At 42.8% G+C, this 21,159-nt stretch overlaps 1 protein-coding gene across 1 annotated transcript in view; it reads left to right on the forward strand.

The window, feature by feature from the left end:
• The window catches only part of LOC103881700 (E3 ubiquitin-protein ligase HERC2-like), a 43,058-nt gene extending 26,289 nt beyond the window's left edge, over nucleotides 1-16,769 (forward strand). Inside the window, exons 4-5 of the mRNA XM_031668914.1 lie at nucleotides 2,112-2,246; nucleotides 16,278-16,769. Of these exons, the coding sequence (XP_031524774.1) occupies nucleotides 2,112-2,246; nucleotides 16,278-16,501 (359 nt within the window). The 3' untranslated portion in view covers nucleotides 16,502-16,769. The remainder of the gene's footprint in view (nucleotides 1-2,111; nucleotides 2,247-16,277) is intronic.
• The last annotated feature ends 4,390 nt before the right edge of the window (nucleotides 16,770-21,159 follow it).

Consider the following 21,159-nt stretch of genomic DNA (forward strand, 5'->3'; position numbering starts at 1 on the left):
CTTAGTTAGCTCTTGGTGTTATCAGTGATTTTTAGTTGAGCCATTCTAACAAGTCTAGTGGGATCTCATTGTGGTTTAAATTTGCATTTCCGTAATGGCTAATGATGCTGAATATCATGTTCTTCTTTGCCACTCTTGTATCCTCTGTGAAGTTTCTGTTCAGATCTTTTGCACAGAAGCAGCTGTATCATGGAACCAGTAAAATAACCAAGGAGAGGTTGATTAAAGTTCTGTTTATAACCCTAGAAGATTCCTGCCCTAGGGATATGGGATGGCTGAACATAGGACGCCGACACTGGACAGATGAAATAGCAGTTTATTAGACATGCATGCTCACAGCCCTGGAGGCGGGGGACGCCGCATGCCACACGGGGGCTGCACTTGGGAACAGAGTGAGCCACCAGGGGCTGTGGGAGGCACATTTTGTAGTAAGAAGAGGGTGAGATGACCTTGCTTCCATGGGAAGACGTGATTGGCTTGTTCGAATACCTCTGGGCTGGCAGGGATGAGCAGGCTGGGGTCGGGTCTCCATGATAAGGAGGGTTGTTTGGCTTTGGAACCTTATCCGTGGGAGCAGAGCTCGGAGGAGACCTTGTGGTTAGGCTGTTTGAGGCCTTCTTGATTTTACCGCCGTCAAGGCAGCACGTAATATTTAGCCTTCATTTCAGGCCACACAACACACTCTTCTATATCTGCTTTCTGTGGCACTTTTCAAAAGGTTTTTGTCCTTAGTGTTTAGCAGCTGATTACGATGTGCCTAGTCATGGCTTCCTTTGGATTTATCTTGTTTGGGCTTCGCACAGATTCTTCAGTCTGCCTGGGTTTATGCCATTTGCTGAACTTAGGAAGTTTTCAGCCATTAGTTCTTTGGGTATTTTTCTCAGCATTGTACCTTTTCTCTCCTGTTAGTAACCAGTGGGGTCTGTGCCAATTCTAGGTAGGTAGTTTCAGAATTGAATTGCACTGTGGGACACGTAGCTGGGTGTCCCGGAGCACTGGAGAATTGCCTGGTGCAAAAGTCCATGCATTTGGTGTCAGAAGTGTTGTAAACGGAGGAACTGTTTCCTTAGAGATTTGTAGACACTCATGGTTTGTAATCTGGGTGGGATATCATGTCTTCCACCGATTTCGATGCATTTTTCTAATTATGTTGTGTAGACGGTTAGTAACAGCCTTGTGTGATGCAACGTGTTTACACGTCAAGATTAAGGTTAGTTCTCTCTGCTCTTCGCTTACTATGTAAGGAGTTTCATGACAGTTGTTTTTGACAGAAACTTCACATTGTCAGTGGCCTAAAGTCATTGTTCTCAGCTTTTCCTTTGTGTCCCAGTGCTACTGAGTTCTGCTCTCAGTGATAGCGCCCCTGCACAGCAGTGCTTCTCAGTTGGCAGTGGAGTAGGGCCTCGTAAGGAGTTGAAAGATTTTTGAATCATACTCCTGTTCTACACCCTCCTTTTTCCCATGTATACACAAGCATTGGGACTCACTGGAAAAAGGCAATTGGTGTGAAATTGAAGTAGGTAAATATCAAAGACTAAGTTTCTCAGTTGTGAAGTGTACTAGGAAGTTGATGGAATATCATTTTGGAAGACATGCTTTGAATAATTTGTTATATCGGTTTCTTTTTCTTTTTTTCTTTTTGCTACAGAGTCTTGCTCTGTTGCCCAGACTGGAGTACAGTGGCGTCATCTCGGGTCACTGCAAGCTCTACCTCCAGGGTTCACACCATTGTCCTGCCTCAGCCTCCCGGGTAGCTGGGATTACAGGCGCCCACCATCATGCCTGGCTAATTTTTTGTATTTTTAGTAGAGACAGGGTTTCACTGTGTTAGCCAGGATGGTCTTGATCTCCTGACCTTGTGATCTACCCGCCTTGGCTTCCCAAAATGCTGGGATTACAGGCATGAGCCCCTGTGCCTGGGTGATATATTGGTTTCTTTATGAAAAGTGTACTGGATCTGTTACAGGTGTGACTGATGTCTTTTATTTTTAAGTGGGCAAACATTCAATTAATGATGTGTGTTGTAACTTTTCGGGGAGGGACATTTGCAGAGACTAATGGTATGGCATTCTGAAAAGCAGTTACAGATTAAAATATTTTTAATTCTGCAGATGATAGTGTTGAACCGAGTGGAACAAAGAAAGAAGATATGAATGACAAAGAGAAAAAGGATGAAGAAGAAACTCCTGCACCTGTATATAGGGCCAAGTCAATCCTGGAAAGCTGGGTATGGGGCAAGCAACCAGGTAATCTTGTGAGTTTTGGCACTTTGGAAAGCTTGATCTGATACTCCTTTTCTATATAACTTGGATGGATTCTTAGTATTTTTTTGGTAACAATTTTTAAAAATGTAATTAAATTTAAATATTGTAAAATATACATACCATAAAGCTTACCGTTTTAACCATTTTTATGTGTACAGTTCATTGGCATTAAGTATATTCACATGGTTACCCAGCCATCACAGTTGACTAATTAAAGACAGAATCTCACTGTGTTGTCCAGGCTGGTCTTATACTCCTGGCTTCAAGGGATCTTCCTGCCTCAGACTCCTGAGTTGCTGAGATTTCAGGTGTAAGCCATTGTACCTGGCACTACATGTAACTTTTTGAGGAACCAGTAAACTGTTTTCCACAGTGGCTACATTGTTTTACATTCTTGCAGCAGTATACCAAGGTTCCAATTTCTCCATATCCTCACCAACACTTTTTCTTTTCTGATGATAGCCATCCTAATTTTTGTGAGTAGGTACAGCATCTCATTGTTTTGATTTGCATTTCCCATTTCCCTGTTGATTAGTCATTCTGAGCATCTTTTTACATGCTTATTGACCATTACTGTACATTCACTGGAGAAATGTCTATTCAAATCCTTTGCCCATTTTTTTTTCTTTGGAGACAGAGTTTGGCTCTTGTTGCCCAGGCTGGAGTGCAGTGGTGCAATCTCGGCTCATTGCAACCTCTGCCTCCCGGGTTCCAGTGATTCTCCTGCCTCAGCCTCCCGAGTAGCTGGGATTACAGGCGCCTGCCACTGTGCCTGGCTAATTTTTTGTATTTTTAGTAGAGACGAGGTTTCACTATGTTGGCCAGGCTGGTCTTGAACTCCTGACCTCAAGTGATCCACCCACCTCGGCCTCCCAAAGTGCTGGTATTACAGGCATGAGCCACTGCGCCTGGCCCTTTTGCCCATTTTTTAATTAAGTTTTTTGTTTTGGGTTATAGGAGTTCTTTATTGTGGATGGACTTTCATAATCTTTTGCCTTTATCCAAACCAGTAAAACCCATATATTTATTCTATGCATACTTTTTTTTGTGTAATTCAATTTTTGAAATGTCTGATGCATTTTTGTTCCAATTAAAAATATACATGGAATAAATGTTTTTTTATAAAAATATATAGATTATAAAGCAGAAATTTCACCTGACTGCCCACCCAAATTTCAGTTTTCCTCTAAGAGTTAGCCACTATTATCCGTTCGGTGTGGATATTCAGACTTTCTTTTCCTTGCATGGACGTACATGTGTAAATGTACATATATAAAAATAATTTGTGACACCAGGCTTGCACCTGTAATCCCAGCACTTTGGGACGCTGAGGTGAGAGAATTACTTGAGGCCAGCAGTTTGAAGCTGCAGTGATCTATGATTGTGCCTCTACCTGGGTGACAGAGTCAGACCCTGTCTCTTAAGAAAAAAATTCGTGGCCGGGCGCGGTGGCTCAAGCCTGTAATCCCAGCACTTTGGGAGGCCGAGGCGGGTGGATCATGAGGTCAGGAGATCGAGACCATCCTGGCTAACATGGTGAAACCCTGTCTCTACTAAAAATACAAAAAACTAGCCGGGCGTGGTGGCGGGCGCCTGTGGTCCCAGCTACTCGGAGGCTGAGGCGGGAGAATGGCGTGAACCCGGGAGGCGGAGCTTGCAGTGAGCTGAGATCGCGCCACTGCACTCCAGCCTGGGAGACAAAGCGAGACTCCGTCTCACAAAAAAAAAAAAAAAGGAAAAAATTCGTATCTGCAGTTAATAATAGTACCCACTTTGTAGGTTATTATGGGATCAGTACAGTAGGCCAGGCAAAGTGCGTATGCTATTATCTTGCATGTAGTAAGTACCAGCACATACTGTCTGTTATCCAGAAATTTGCTGAAATGTGCCTTGTATTTTCTCTCTTTCCATTTTGTTCAGTCTTACTAGAAGTTATCAGTTTGAGTTTTTTCAAAGAGCCAGTTGTTGGTTTTAGTGATTTTGTTTGTTTTCTTTTTCATTGATATCTGCTTTACTCTTTATTATTTCCTTTTTTCTGCTGACTTTGGGTTCCATTTACTCTTCTGTCTCTTCTAGTTTCTTAAGGTAAAGGCTTAGCTTAGATCATTGACTTTCGATTTTCTGTCTTTTCTAACAAGTGTTCAAAACTATAATATAAATTTCCCTCTAAGCATTGTTTAGCCACATTTCACAAATTTGGAAATGTTTATTCATTTTCATCTTCATTCAGTTGAAAATATTTTCTAATTTCCCTTTTAATTTCTTCTTTTACCCACTTATTATTTGGAAATGTGTTATTTCATTTTCAAATATTTGGGGATTTTCATATTATATTTTTGTAAAAGTTGAGACGGAGTCTCGCTATTTCGCCCAGGCTGGAGTGCAATGGCCGGATCTCAGCTCACTGCAAGCTCCACCTCCCGGGTTCACGCCATTCTCCTGCCTCAGCCTCCCGAGTAGCTGGGACTACAGGCGCCCGCCACCTCGCCCGGCTAGTTTTTTGTATTTTTTTAGTAGAGACGGGGTTTCACTGTGTTAACCAGGATGGTCTCGATCTCCTGACCTCGTGATCCGCCCATCTCGGCCTCCCAAAGTGCTGGGATTACAGGCTTGAGCCACCGCGCCCGGCCATATTTGGGGATTTTCAAATATCTCCTGTTAACAATTTCTAAATTGGTTGTAGTCAGAGAACATATTCTGTGATTTCATTGTTGAGGCTTGTCTTAAGCCCCAGAATATGGTGTATTCTATGGAATGTTTCATGCACACGTAATAAGAATGGCTGGGTGCTGTGGCTCATGCCTGTAATCCCAGCACTTTGGGAGGCTGAGGTGGGTGGATTACTTGAGGTCAGGAGTTCAAGACCAGCCTGGCCAACATGGTGAAACCGTCTCTACCAAACATAACAAAAATTAGCTGGGTGTGGTGGTGGGCACTTGTAATCTCGATTGCACCCCTGCACTTTAGTCTGGGTGACAAAGTGAGACTACATCTCAAAAAAAAAAAAAGTGTATTTTGCTGCTCTGTAACGCTTAGTGAGATCAAGTTGTCAGTGTTCAGGTATCCTTGACTTGAAATAATTTTCTGCCTACTTGTTCTATTCACTGTTAGGAGAGGAGTTGAACTAACACGCAAGGTTGGATTACCACATTAGTTTGACGTGAATCTCAGAGATTTTATCAGTACCAGATTACTTAGGAACTTTAAAGATACAAGTAATATCCTCACTTGTGTGCTCAGGCAAAGCAGGAAGAGATATGGGACAGTCTGTGCAACTCCCCCAGGTCCGTCCTGTTTGAACTCCGCCTGAGAGATGAGACCTCTCACTGAGGTGCGTCCTCCTCTCACTGAGGTGCTGAGGTGTGTAGTCCTCTCGCTGAGGTGTGTCGTCCTCCCGCTGAGCTGCGTAATCCTCCCGCTGAGGTGCGTCGTCTTCCGGCTGAGGTGCGTCCTCCTCTCTCTGAGGTGTGTCCTCCTCTCTCTCTCTCTCTCTCATGGTGCGTGATACTCTGGCTAGTCGTCCTCCTCTCCCTGAGAGTGCGTCATCCATGCGCTGAGTCGTGATCACTCTGCAGCTGAGATGCGTCCTCCTCTCCCACAAAGTCGTGGTCCTCTCACTGAGGTGCTGAAGTGCGTCGTCCTCTCGCTGAGCTGCTGAGGTGCGTGGTCCTCTCGCTGAGGTGCGTCCTCATCTCACTGCACAAGTAGCATTAAGGATGCGTAGTGTTTCCGTTTTGTAGTCAAATAGTTTATACACTTTAGGGAACCTTTTCCAGGGAACCATGTCCCGTAAGTCCATGGATTTTAGGTATGTTTACCAAACACAATCCTAAACTAACCACATCTTGCTAAAAACATTTCATAGATAAGGACTCTTCTCCTAGCAAATACCAGTCATTTATTTACAGAGAAGCCGGTCTCAGCATTCTGGGGAGATCAGGCCCAGCGACTGGCCTTTGTTTCCCTGGAGTATCTCGGTTGTGCTGGGGAGGCATGAAAAGCAATTTCACTGCTTAGTTCATCTTTCTTCTGAGGAGAATTGCAATCTCATGCTAATTACAGATTATTTTCTTTCAGCTCTGCAGTTTTTGTTTCATGTATTTGAGAACTGTGTTGTACGATGCACGCACTTTTAGGATTTTTACATCATTTTCGTAAATTTGACCCCCTTTATCTCTGGTGACGTTCTTTGTTGTGAAGTCACCTTGGTTTGACTACTATCCTTTCTTCTGATTTGGTATTTGTGTGGTGTGTTTGCCAGGTTTAGCTTTTTTCACTTTCAACCTTTGTGTATGTGTGAAGTGGATTTCTTTCAGGTATCATATAATTAGGTCTTGCTTCTTTATTCAGCCTGACAACCTCTGGTTTTTACTTGGAGTCTTTAGACCACTTGGGTTTAAATCTGTCATCTCTGGGGTTTTCCGCTACATCTTTCACTTGTCGCTGTCTACTCTCTAATGGTATTACCCTGCCTGAGCCTTGGGGCAGTTCTCTGACTACGGCTTCCTGCTTCTGACCTGTTCTTGGTTGGTTGTGTTGCTGTGTCATATATCCAATTGAAACATGGTGTAAACCCCACAATATGCTGTTTTTGTTTATGCTTTAAATAGGCAATTACATTTTTTCCCCTCAAAATTGAAAAGAGAAAAAAAAGTCTTTTTTTTTTTTTTTTGAGACAGAGTTTTGCTCTTGTTGCCCAGGCTAGAGTGCAATGGCATGATCTCAGCTCACTGCAACCTCCGCCTCCTGGGTTCAAGCAATTCTCCTGCCTCAACCTCCCTAGTATCTGGGATTACAGGCACACCCCACTATGCCCAGCTAATGTTTTTGTATTTTTAGTGGAGACAGGGTTTCACCATGTTGGCCAGGCTGGCCTCTAACTCCTGACCTTAGGTGATCCACCTGCCTCAGCCTCCCAAAGTGCTGGAATTATAGGCATGGCCACCACACCCGGCTTTTTTTTTTTGAGATGGAGTTTTGCTTTTGTTGCCCAGGCTGCCAGGCTGGAGTGCAATGGCGCAATCTTGGCTCACTGCAACCTCTGCCTCCTGGGTCCACGCTATTCTCCTGGTTCAGCCTCCCGAGTCGCTGGGATTACAGGCATTTGCCACCACACATGGCTAATTTTGTATTTTTGAGTAGAGACAGGGTTTCATCATGTTGGTCAGGCTGGTGAACTCCTGACCTCAGATGATCCACCCGCCTGGGCCTCCCAAAGAGCCACCTTGAGTGGCCAAATAAAAGTATTGTATGTTAACCTACATGTTTACCATTTTGGGCCCTTAAGGTTTTGTTTATAGCCCAGCTGCCTTCTGGTATCATTTTCCTTCAGTTTGAAGATCTCCCTAATTTACCATTTCTAGATCTGCTGGCAGAGAAGTTTTTCAGTCTGTTTGGGTATCAATTTTGGCTTTATCTCTGACTCTACACAAATCACTTTGTCTCACCTTGGGCCTCTCGTGTATAAAATCGGCAAGTGGCTGGGCGCGGTGGCTCACGCCTGTAATCCCAGCACTTTGGGAGGCTGAGGCGGGCGGATCACGAGGCCAGGAGATTGAGATCATCCTGGCTAATATGGTGAAACCCCATCTCTACTAAAGATACAAAAAAATTAGCCGGGGATGGTTGGCAGGCGCCTATAGTCCCATCTTCTAGGGGAGGCTCAGGCAGGAGAATGGCATGAACCTGGGAGGCTCAGGTTGCAGTGAGCCGAGATCGTGCTGTTGCATTCCAGCCTGGGTGACAGAGTGAGACTGTCTCAAAAAAAAAAAAGAAAAGGAATAAGTATAATATAATGTAAATAATTAAAATTATATAATATATATAAAATAAATGAAAGTACTTACTCAGAGAGTTGCTGTGCAAATGACATGAAATAATGCACTTGAAGCTCCTAAGTCAGTGCCTGGCACATACTGTTTGATAAACATTTGTTGTGATTTTAAAAATCTGTTGTTTTTCCCTTCTCCTTCTTTCCCCTCACCTAGGCATCAAAGTACCTACAGTTATGGGTGTGTAATTAGATCAAAAATAATACCTTTCTTGCTCACATTAAAGCCCAGCTTATTGACTCACGGTGGCTTTAATGAAGAGGGTTTTCTTTGGAAGCTCTGCTTGCTCACAGGTACAGAGCTTTCGCAGAGCCAGCTCTCTACCTGGCAGCCTTGAAGGAGCTTGAATCAAAAGCATATTCTTGAGCCATGTCATCTTTAATCAAACTGCAGGTGGAATTTGTAGCTTTTAGAATAGCTCCTATTCCTTTCATTCCTTTTTTCTTTTTTGCTCTTCCAGCTCAACCTAAAAAGAGAAACACATTAATTTGAGCCATGGGAATTTAGAACTTGTTTTTTCTTTTGCTTAGATGTGTTTGACTAAAGCTTCCTTTTTCACAGATTTATTTTTCCCAACATTTTATTATGAAAAAAAAATACAGAAAAGTTGAAAGAGTTTTACAGTGCGCACCCACGTATTGACCACCTAAAACTGTGCCGCTGGCGTTATCCCACATTCTTTATCACAGCTTTCTCCACCTTTTCGTGCCTCTATTCATCCATCAGTCCCTCACATTTTTTTTCAGTGTTTCCAAGGAGACCTCTGGACACTTGCTTCTCAACATTGCAGCGTGTAGGCCCTCAGCAGGAGTTCAGAGGTGCACATTTCACAGTGAACCTTCTGGGAGTGTTGACAGATCACAGCTTTTCTTTTTGTCTGGTGAAAAGGGCTTGCTGGCCATTGGGTGTTGTAATCTCTTAGGACAGTAAACTCTTAGTGACTATCTAAATCATTCTTAATGATTCACTCTGCAGTGTAAAGTAGGTCTAGGAGGACCCTTTCTGACATTGCTGTTAGCATAAGTTTTAGCTTAAGGTTTTGTAAATGCTGTTTATCAAGATTAAGTTCCCATTTATTGCTATTTTCTGAGAATTTTTATTATGCATGAGTATTGAATTTTGTTATTTGCTTTTTCTAAATCAATTGATAGGTAATCATGCGATTTTTGTTCTTTAGCCTATTAATAGGGTGGGTTACATTGATTTTTGACTGTTGAACCAGCTTTGCATTCCTGAAATGAAACTACTTGGTGATGATGTGGAATTCTTTTTATATTTTGTTTAATTTTACTTGCTTGTAAATAACTGAATATTTTTGTGTGTCTCTGTATATATAAAGTATATTGTTCTGTAGTTTGTACTGTCTTTAGGTTCGATATCATGCTAATATTAGCTTCTTAAAATGAATTGGGAGGTTTTTCCTCTTCTAGTTTCTGGAAGAGATTGTTTTCAGTCTGTATTAATTATTTTTTAATGTTTGATGGAATTATCCAGTGAATTCATTTGAGTCTGGCAATTTCTTTTTTGGGGGATTCTTAGAATTAGGAATTCAGTTTTCTTGAGAGTGGTAGGGCTGTTCAAATAATCTATTTTTTGTTTGGTGAGTTGTGGTAATTTGTATTATTTGAGGAATAAGTCCATTTTGCCCAAGATGTCAAAGTTGCATGTGTAGAGTTGTACCTAGTAATTCTTAATTATCTTTTTTGATATCTTCAGAGCCTGTTTCAACACTAATGTTGGTAATTTATGTCTTTTTTTTTTTTTTTTTTGGTCAGTCTTGCTTAGAGAGGTGTGTCAGTTTTATTGATCTTTTCAGAGATCCAGCTTTTTGCTTTACTGTTTATTGTTTTTCTGTTTTCACTTTGTTTCTTTTGTTTCTACTCTTACCTTAATTATTTCTTCCTTTCTACTTACTTTTGGGTTTATTTTGCTATTTTTTTTCTTTTAGGTTGCTGAGGGGGCACTTATTGATTTGTTTCCAAGTTTCTAATGTACCATTTATTTAGTGCTGTAAATTTCTCTCACCCACTGTAGCTCTTTCCCATACATTTTGATGTATTGTACTTGCATTTTCTCTCAGTTCAGAATATATTTTAAAATTTTCCTTGAGACTTCCTCTTTGATCCATGGGTTATTTAGAAGTTTATTGTTTAGTTTCTGAGAGTTAGGCAATTTTCCTGTAATTGTTCTCTTGTTGACTTCTAATTTGTTTCCATTGTTTGAGGGAACATAGGCTGTGTGACTTTAATTTCAAAAAATTTGTTAGGTTTGTTTTATGCCTCAGAATATGTTCTAACTTAGTATTTGTTTTGTGGATATTTGAAAAGATTTTGTATTCTGCTGTTATTGGCTGGAGTGTTCTATAAATTTTGATTGGATCTAGTTGATTGATGGTGATGTTGAGTTCTATATCCTGGCAGTTTTTCTGTCTCCTAATTTTATCAGCTGTAGAGGGAGATTTTGAGGTCTCCAACTATATGTCTTTTTCTCCTTTCAGTTCTGTTCATTGTTTTTGTTTGTTTGGTGTATACATGTTTCGAATTGCTGCCTCTTAACGGTGGATTGACCAAGTTCTTATTTTATAATGTTGCCATCTGTTCCTGGTAATTATCTTTTTTTTTTTTGAGACGGAGTTTTGCTCCTTTTGCCCAGGCAGGAGTGAAGTGGCGCGATCTCAGCTCACTGCAACATCTGACCCCACTGGGTTCAAGTGATTCTCCTGCCTCAGCCTCCTGAGTAGCTGGAATTATAGGCATCCGCCATCAGGTCCAGCTAATTTTTGTATTTTTAGTAGAGATGGGGTTTTGCCATGTTGACCAGTCTGGTCTCAAACTCCTGAGCTCGGGTGATCCACCCCCCTTGGCCTCCCAAAGTGCTAGGATTACAGGCGTGAGCCACTGTGCCTGGCCCTACTGATAATTATCTTTGCTCTGAAGTTTACTTTATTTGATATAAATGTAGCCAACTTCTGCTGTCCTTTCAGTAATGTTTGCATGATCTTTCTTTTTCTATATTTCTGTTTTCAGTTTGCCTGTTTGAAGTCACTTTCTTATGGACAACATGTAGCTGCATCATGTTCTCTAGTCTACTCTGCCAGTGTCTGTCTTTTAATTGATGTATTTAGACTGTTTACATTTAATTTAATGTCATTGGTAAATTGAGGCTTAACACTGCCATTTTGTTTGGTATTTTCTGTTTCTTCTGTTTTTCATTTTTTCGGTTCGGTTCTTCCTGGCTCTCTGTGGTTTACTTGACCATTTTTAGCATTCTATTTTATCTATAGTGTTTTAGAGTGTATCTTTTTGTATAGCTTTTTTAGTGACTTTTCTGGGTGATATATTACATGCAGATTGAGCATCTCTGAACCCTAAATCCAAAATCTGAAATGCCCCAAAATTTGAAACTTTTTGGCACCCCAGCGTGATGCCCCCAAGTTGAAAATTCCATTCATAAGTACTTAGCATGAACTTTGTTTCATACAAAATATTATTAAGCATTCTATATAAAATTACCTTCAGGCTCTGTGTATAAGGTATACACATATTAAGCATTCTATATAAAATTACCTTCAGGCTCTGTGTATAAGGTATGTATAAAACATAAATGAATGTATTTAGACTTGGGTCCTATCTCCAAAATATCTCATTATTTACATGTAAATATTCCTAAATCTGATAAAAATCTGAATGTGGAACACTTGGGCTCCTGAGCGTTTTGTAAGGGACACTCAACCTGTGTGTGTATGAACACTTATCAGATTGTACCTAGTGTTGTCATTTACCAGCTTCTGGGATATAGAAACTACCTTCCTTTATGTTCCTTTATGTTCTCCTTTTCATAATATATTTGCCTTAAGTATTTCATTTGCTTACATTGATAACCACATATGACAGTGTTATAATTTTTGGTTGAACCCTCAGACATAATTTAGCAAAGTCAAGAAGTGAGGAAAAAGTGTATTGTATTTATGCATAGGTGTGCGTGTCATGCTCTTCTTTCTGGAAGTTCCAGGGTTTTCTTGTTTGATGGTTGCCATTCTGCTTAAAGAACTTCCATTAGCCTTTCTTTTGGTGTGTGTCTTCTGGTGACAAATTCTGTTTTACTTCCTCTGAGAATGTTTTGCTTTCCTTTTCATTCCTGAAGGACATTTTTCCTGGATATAAGAATTCTGTGGTAATGGTTCTTTTCATCATTTGAAAAATATTTCGTACTTTCAGCCGGGGTCCATGGTATCTGATGAGAAATTCGCTGTCATTTGACTTGTTAATCCACAATAGCTAAGGTACTGTTTTTCTTTAGTGGCTTTTGAAATGTTTTGTCTTCTGTTTTTTGGAGTTTGATTATGATATGTCTTAGATTGGATTTCTTTGGGTTCATCCTGTTTAGGGTTTGCTTACTTTAGATCTATAGATTTATGTCTTTTGCCAAATTTGGGAACTTCTAAGCCATCACTTCTTAGAGTACAGTTTCAACCCCGCCTTCTTTCTCCTGTCCCTTCCTGAGTTCAGTGACCAGAGTTGTTATAGTCCCATAGGTCCCCGAGACTGTTTTTTTTTTTTTTTTTGTGGGGACATATATTTCTTTCTTTCTTTCTTTCTTTTTTTTTTTTTTTTTTGAGACGGAGTCTCTCCCTGTTTCCCAGGCTGGAGTGCAATGGCACGATCTCAGCTCACTGCAACCGCCTCCCCACCGAGTTCGAACGATTCTCCTGTCTCAGCCTCTCAAGTAGCTGGGATTACAGGTGCCTGCCACCATGCCCAGCTCATTTTTGTATTTTTAATAGAGATCGGGTTTCACCATGTTGGCCAGGCTAGTTTCAAACTCCTGACCTTGTGATCCGCCTACCTTAGCCTCCCAAAGTGCTGGGATTACAGCTGTGAGCCACCGCGCCCCGCCTTGGGGGCGTGTATTTCTTCTGTGTTATTCACATTGAGTAACTTCTATCTTTTCCATCACTGATTCTTTGACCTTTTTCCTCCATTCTACTGCTATTTCCATTCACTGAGTTTTTATTTTGGTTATTGTATTTTTCAGTTCTAAATTCTATTTGGTTTCTTTTCCTTTTCTTGTCTTAGGCTTTCTATTTTTTCATTTATTTCACATGTATTTGTAATTGCTTGTTGAAACCTTTTTATCATGGCTGCTTTTAATTATTTGCCACATTATGCCCACATCTTTCATTGTGGTATTTCTTTTTTTTTTTTTTTTTTGAGACGGAGTCTCGCTCTGTCACCCAGGTGGGAGTGCAGTGGCCGGATCTCAGCTCACTGCAAGCTCTGCCTCCCGGGTTCCCGCCATTCTCCTGCCTCAGCCTCCCGAGTAGCTGGGACTACAGGGGCCGCCACCGCGCCCGGCTAGTTTTTTTTGTATTTTTAGTAGAGACGGGGTTTCACCATGTTAGCCAGGATGGTCTCGATCTCCTGACCTCGTGATCCGCCCGTCTCGGCCTCCCAAAGTGCTGGGATTACAGGCTTGAGCCACCGCGCCCGGCCATTGTGGTATTTCTATAATTGTTTTTTAAAATTTGGTCTTAGATCTTCCTGGTTGTTGGTATCATGAGTGACTTTTTCTTTTTTTTTTTTTTTTTTTTGGAGTCTCGCTCTGTTGCCCAGGCTGGAGTGCAGTGGCCGGATCTCGGCTCACTGCAAGCTCCGCCTCCCAGGTTTACGCCATTCTCCTGCCTCAGCCTCCCGAGTAGCTGGGACTACAGGCGTCCGCCACCTCGCCCGGCTAGTTGTTTTTTTTTTTTTGTATTTTTTAGTGGAGACGGGGTTTCACCGTGTTAGCCAGGATTGTCTTGATCTTATGACCTCCTGATCCGCCCGCCTCGGCTTCCCAAAGTCCTGGGATTACAGGCGTGAGCCACCGCGCCCGGCCATGAGTGACTTTCTCAATGGAACATGTTGTTAGGCGACTCTAGGTCTTACTGAAGTGTTCTGTGTAAGTGGTTAAATCTTTCTGTGACCCTGCTTTGGCTGGGATAGGGCGTGCTTCACCTCATCACTAGCAGCTCGAGAGGAAGTCCAGACTTCCCACTTTGCCTAGAGGCCTCTGGTTACTGTGAGGCAGGGGTGGGAGTTCTGACTCCCCAGTAGTGTCCATGGTTTGTGCATGTTCTCACCCACTGTTTCAGAGCATGCATGACTGATGGACTGGGCAGTCAGGATTGCGACGGAATAAGCAGGAAGGTGTCAGGGAGAAGGGCACGGGGGTGCTCAAGGGCGGAGCTGCGCTCTTAGAGCTTTGGGGTTGTTTCTGAGCTCCGCAGCCAAGCAGAAGGGAGATGTATTATTTAAAAGTGGAAAATACAGTGAGTCTTCAGGAAGGGCTTGGCCCTTGAAGTGCTGGGCCAGCCTCCTTGCCTGAAGGGCGGCTCGGTGGGGATGCCCAGAGAAGGGCAGGGGCACTGCTCTTTCGCTTCTTCATCTTGAGCCCAGTGTGCAATTCAGTATTCTTCATGTATTTTTTTTTATTTTTTTGTGCATTTTTTATCAAGAGGTTTATATATTATTAAATCATGTAAAAGCAGTATGTAGTTTTTGATAAAGCAACTGAATAACTCTTAAATGTGCTTAAAAATAAGATTGTGATATATATAAGATGATACAGATTAAATCAAGTCTGCTGAGTTATGCTGTGCTTTAACAAATGGCTATGTGAAATAATTTTAACATTTTTTCTGTAGAAATTAAATAAGCATATCCAAACATGGAATATCACATGATTTAATTATAAGCCAGCAGTAGAATTTAGTAAATTCAAGCAGAACACGTGTACTGTTATCATAATCACGTAGTTTTAAATAACTATTAGCTCTTAGCTGCAAAGCTCCAGGTCTCACATCCTACTGCTGGTGCTGGGCACAGTATGCGCCATCCTGTGCCTTTCTAGGGAGTGGTGAGATGTGTCTCTTTAATGCCTTCTGAGGTCCCTCCCATCCCGTGGAGAGCATATCCAGGTAATGGGTTGCCGGAAAGGGGAGGCAGCCAGTAGGGGTGTTGCTATTACCTGTGAGGATCCAGGGCTGCGAAGCTGGTGGCTGCTGGTCTCCAGGCTAATAAGTAGCAGACAGGCAAGCACAGAAGAGCCCAGCTCTCACCCCGCCACTGGGAGCTGTGCTGTTATAGGGGATTGGTGGGAGGTAACTTACAATTCCCCTATAATGATCTGTATTCTGAGGTAGATGTATGCTTAGTTGAAAGTCCAGAATCCTTTGAATTATTTTCACTCACGTGATTGCCTTCTAGCTACTTATAAAACACTTCTTAGTATAGAAATTTTCAAAGATACATAGAAGTAGAGAGAATAATGTAATGAAATGTCACTAGTTGGAATGTGTATTTTAACTGGTTACTTTGTCTTCTTCTAAAACATGTCCATAAATGTGTTTCATGAGTCATGCATGTTGGATAATTTTATCAAGACATCGCTTTTATTTTGAATTTGGTTTTGCAACATGAATATAATGGCTGTTTTTCTCTGCTTAGGAGATGTGCTGCTGAGAAATATTGACTAATATTGACTTCAGAGTTCTGTGTTAGTAACTTTTTTTTTTTTTTTTTGGGAGACAGAGTCTCACTCTGTCACCCAGGCTGGAGTGCAGCAACACAGTCTTAGCTCACTGCAACCTCTGCCTCCTGGGTTCAAGCAATTCTCGTGCCTCAGCCTTCTGAGTAGCTGGAATTCCCACGCACGCACCACCACACCCGGCTAATTTTTGTATTTTTTTTGGTAGAGAAGGGGTTTCGTGGCCACATTGGCCAGGATAGTCTCGAACTCCTGACCTCAAGTGATCCACCTGCCTTGGCCTCCCAAAGTGCTGGGATTCCAGGCGTGAGCCACGGCGCCCGGCCAACGTCTTTTGTATGATGTTTCCAGAGAGGCAATGTGCCATGGTGGCTCAGAGTGGTCTCTGTCATGTGCTGCACTGCTCTCTGTGGCCTCGGATAAGTTGCTTAACCACTTAGTGCCTCAGTTTCCTCATCCACAAAATAGATGGACAGCACTGCTTGACCGTGCTGCGTGTGAGGGTTGCCTGAACTCATATGTGTAAACTGGTTAAAACCATTGTTGCCACATGTCATGCCTTCCAGTACCACCTGTTGTCATCATCCATTTTCTCAACGTCACAACCAACGGTGGCCACATTGTCCACAAGATGTTTTCTTGTCTTGTTTTCTAGATGTAAATGAACTGAAGGAGTGTCTTTCTGTGCTGGTTAAAGAGCAGCAGGCCCTGGCCGTCCAGTCAGCCACCACCACCCTCTCAGCCCTGAGACTCAAGCAGAGGCTGCTGATCTTGGAGCGCTATTTCATTGCCTTGAATAGAACCGTTTTTCAGGAGAATGTCAAAGTTAAGTGGAAAAGCAGCAGCATTTCTCTGCCTCCTGTGGACAAAAAAAGGTAACAATAAAGCAAGAAAGAATCTTGATGCCAGTGAAATATAAAATTCAGACTGTTTTGTTCCAGAAAGTTTAAGGTTTTCAATATAGTGTCTGTCTTCAGCTTCTGAAATTTATTCTTTCCTTTTTCGTATGTTTTGTATAATCTGGAGAATGGATTTGTCAATTTGCTCATGTAGTAACAGACCGTACTATGTAATCTGTGTCATTATTTTATTTTATTCAATTAAATTTTCGTTTTTGGAGAGACAGCGTCTTGCTGTGTCACCCAGGCTGGGGTGCAGTGGTGTAATCACAGCTCATTGTAACCTTGAACTTCAGGGATCTAGTGATCCTCCCGCCTCGGCCACCTGAGTAGCTGGGACTACAGGCACATGCCACCATGCCTGGCTAAGTGAAAACAATTTGTGTTTGTGTGTGTTTGTGTGTGTGTGTGGAGATGGGGTCTTGCTCCTGGCCTCAGTCTTCCTGCTTCAACCTCTCAGAGTACTGGGATTACAGGCATGAGACACTGTGCCTGGCTCTGTGCCATTATTTTAAAGACATTTTTCTGTGGAAGCCAGCCAAAGCTTTAGATCAGCTCAAGTATAAATTTGAGAATGAGTTCTGAATGTTGTATACTTTTTATTTTGTTTTGCTGCTGGGTAGGAGATGGTCAGATTGTAGTGTTTAGTGCCCAGCTAGTTTAGATGCTTCATGGTTTTCCTTCCTAATGTGATTTTCTTATTCTTTTATTACAAGAGTTGCTTTTGGGCCGGGCACGGTGGCTCACAGCTGTAATCCCAGCACTTTGGGAGGCCAAGGCGGGCGGATCACCTGAGGTTGGGAGTTCGAGATCTGACCAACATGGAGAAACCCTGTGTCTACTAAAAATAAAAAAATTAGCCGTGTTGTGGTGGCACATGCCTGTAGTCCCAGCTACTCGGGAGGCTGAGGAAGGAGAATCGCTTGGTCCCGAGAGGTGGAGGTTGCAGTGAGCGGAGATCACGCCACTGGACTCCAGCCTGGGCAACAAGAATGAAACCCTATCTCAAAAAGAAAGAAAAAAAAGGTGCTTTTGGGCGTATGAGTTTTAATTTGTTGATGCCTGTTAATATATCATAGATTTTCCCTATTTACTAACAGCCACCAGAAAGTTTAAGCTTATGTAAAATTGTACTTTTCCAAAATTAAGCTATCAGACCTTTGTCCTCAGAAGGTTAAACTACAGGATTGCCAGATGAAATTTTTATTTTGTGTAGTTGGGAGTGTTGGCTTTATTTGACTGTGATACGTGACTTTGAGTCCCTGGAGAGCACATAGAAAGTACAGGAGGCAGAAACCAGGGCAAAACCCTGAGCGTCTTGCTCCCCAGAGGGAGGAGCGATCCTTGTAGCCTGTTCCTTGTTTTCTTATGTTTTAATTGTTGTGTTTGGTTGTTTTTTTATTTCCTTCAGTTTAAATATAGTTGAAATCACATTACAGTTGGCTCTCTGTATCTGTGGGTTTCACATCCACAGATTCAACCAACTGTGGATCAAAAATATTGGAAGAAAAGCCATAAAAAACAACAATAAAAAGAACAAATAAAACAATACAATATAACAACTAATTACAGAGCATGTACCTTGTTTTAGGTGCTCTGGTAATTCAGAGATGATTTTGTTTGTTTGTTTTGACATGGGGATCTCACTGGTGCCCAGGGCAGTGGGGCTATCTTGGCTCACTGCAACCTCCCCCTCCCAGGTTCAAGCGATTCTCCTGCCTCAGCCTTGGAGTAGCTGGGATTACAGGGGTGTTGCCACCATACCTGGCTAAGTTTTATATTTTTAGTGGAGACAGGGTTTCGTCATGTTGGCCAGGCTGGTCTGGGACTCCATATCACCTGTTTTTATAGAATTTCCCCTGATCATGAAAGCAAATTTTAGTAAATTTGGAGAATATAGTCTATAGTAGCAATACTGTAATATACATATATTAGAAATATGGTGTGAAGTGTAAAATACAATTACTGGCTGTGTATGATTGAGTTGAGATTATGCATTTTTGTATTCCAGCCTTTTCTTTCTTGTACAGGGTGGTTTTTATGGTGTACCATTTGCATAACCTTTTACAACATGTGGAATGAAACTGTGTCTTGTGAAATTAACATACTCAAGTAGTGAAAAGCTTAAAAAGACACAGGAGGGTGATGAGCACTACCCTCAGAAGAGGGTGACTCTCAACGGGGTAGGCCAGGCACACAGGGCTTCACCGCGGCCAGGAGCAGACCCCGAGTGGAGGATGCCGGAGCTGGGGTGAGCCAGGCTACCCTGTGCGGCTCTGCTGCTCTTCTTCCAGCTCCTCTCCAGCCTGGTCTCCCATGTGGGGTTTACTCTCCCTCCATTTATGTATTTATCTGTTTATCATCTGCTTCCTCCCACTAGAATCTCCCTTGTGAGGTCATTTCATGAGCATTTTCCCAGGACAGTTAAAATTCCTTGCACATTTCTTTTATTCTTTTTTTTTTTTTTTTTTGAGACGGAGTCTGGCTCTGTCGCCCAGGCTGGAGTGCAGTGGCATGATCTGGGCTTACTGCAAACTCCGTCTCCCGGGTTCATGACATTCTCCTGCCTCAGCCTCCCAAGTAGCTGGGACTACAGGTGCCCGCCACCTCGCCCAACTAATTTTTTTTTTTGTATTTTTAGTGGAGACGGGGTTTCACCATTTTAGCCAGGATGGTCTCCATCTCCTGACCTTGTGATCCACCCGCCTCAGCGTCCCAAAGTGCTGGGATTACAGGCGTGAGCCACCGCGCCCAGCCATTTCTTTTATTCTTAAAGAGAAAACTTTTCCTTTACAAAAGACATTTGATCAAAGTTGTTAAACAATGAAACTAAAAATCCACTTGTGATCCTGTCACTTGAGGAAAGCCATTGGTCGGATTTTGCCCCACAGCCTTTCATGGTATTGATTTTATGTGGTGTCTGCACCCTCCGCTGCTGACTGCTTGTATGTTCCGTGTGTCGTCTGCAGTTCTCGGCCTGCGGGCAAAGGCATGGAGGGTCTCGCCAGAGTGGGATCCTGAGCGGCGCTGTGTTTCACCTTCGCCTTCCTGCTCAGGGCCTCGCGATCAGGTACGGTCCCTGGTGTGGCGCGTGGTTCTGCTTCCCTAACACATCAACAGACTGGGTTTCGAGCTGGGTTCAGCCACCATGTGCCCGTCGGCTGATCCCAAGTGCTGTCTGTGCCTCAGTTTCCTTGCCTGTGAGATGAGAAGCTGCAGAAGCTGTTTGGCTTTTCACGTCTGTGCTTTAAAGAAAAGAAAAGAGAGTGTATGCACCCCCACCCCCACCCCGACCACTACCTATGGGGAGAACCCGCCCCTGATGTTTAACGCGGGTTCTTTTCTATTTCCTAAGTGTCTCAGCTGTGTTGAGAAATCAAGGGAAAGAGCACGAGAGAGAAATGTAAAGCTGGGTGTCCGGGGGAGACATCACATGTTGGCAGGATCCGTGATGTTCCCCGGGCCATAAAACCAGCAAGTTTTTATTAGCGATTTTCAAAAGGGGAGGGAGTGCACAAATAGGGTGTGGGTCACAGAGATCACAGGCTTCACAAAGTAATAAAATATCACAAAGCAAATGGAGGCAGGGCGAGATCATAGGACCACCAGATGGGGTGAAATTAAAATTGCTAATGAAGTTTTGGGCACGCATTGTCATTGATAACATCAGGAAACAGGGTTTGAGAACAGACAAGCTGTCTGACCAAAATTTATTAGGCGGGAATTTCCTCGTCCTAATAAGCCTGGGAACCCTACAGGAGACCGGGGCTTATTTCATCCCTTCGGCTTCGACCATAAAAGACGGCACACGCTTGTAAAGGGGCCGTTCATAGGCCTACCTTCAGGGCGCATTCTCTTTCTCAGGGATGTTCCTTGCTGAGAAAAAGAATTCAGCGATGTTTCTCCTATTTGCTTGTGAAAGAGGAGAAATATAGCTCCGTTCCGTCCGGCTCACCGGCGGCCAGTTCAAAGTTATCTCTCTTGTTCCCTGAACATCGCTGTTAGCCTGTTCTTTTCTAAGATGCCCAGATTTCATATTGTTCAAACACACATGCTCTACAAACAATTTGTGCAGTTGACAATACCAGGGTCCTGATAATATTCACCCTCCTCACCTTACAAAGGAGACATCTAGACAAGAGATTGGGGTGTTATTGCATGGGAAAACACAGGGTATTGATTGGGGAAGTGATAAGTGTCCATGAAGCTTTCACAATTTATGTTCGAGATTATGCAAAGAGAGGCGAAGAAACTATAAAAGTATTAATTGGGGAACTAATAACCATGAAATCTCATAATTTATGTTCTTCTGCTGCGGCTTCTTCCAGTCCTCCTCCGCTCAGTCCCTGACTTCCCGCAACAACTACCATGGAACACCTGATTCAGACTTAATTCTAGAAGAACAAGAAGTGACTGTGTTGCTCATGTGACAGCCGAAAACACAGAATTGGGAACAGCCGCCGGGATTTGGCCTGCTGAGTGAGGATTGGAAAGGGACGCGGGCTGCCTTCTTCTCACGAGTGGCCGTAGCTTCCAGCAGGAGCAGTGAGCCGGGAGGTTCTCTGACGCCATGTGTGCGCGCCCAGGCGGCAGGATGCGCGGACCTGCAGTGCGAGCCGCTGCAGAAGTCCCTGACTG

Source organism: Papio anubis, chromosome 7 (assembly GCF_008728515.1).
Source record: "Papio anubis isolate 15944 chromosome 7, Panubis1.0, whole genome shotgun sequence".
Classification (NCBI taxonomy): Eukaryota; Metazoa; Chordata; class Mammalia; order Primates; family Cercopithecidae; genus Papio; species Papio anubis.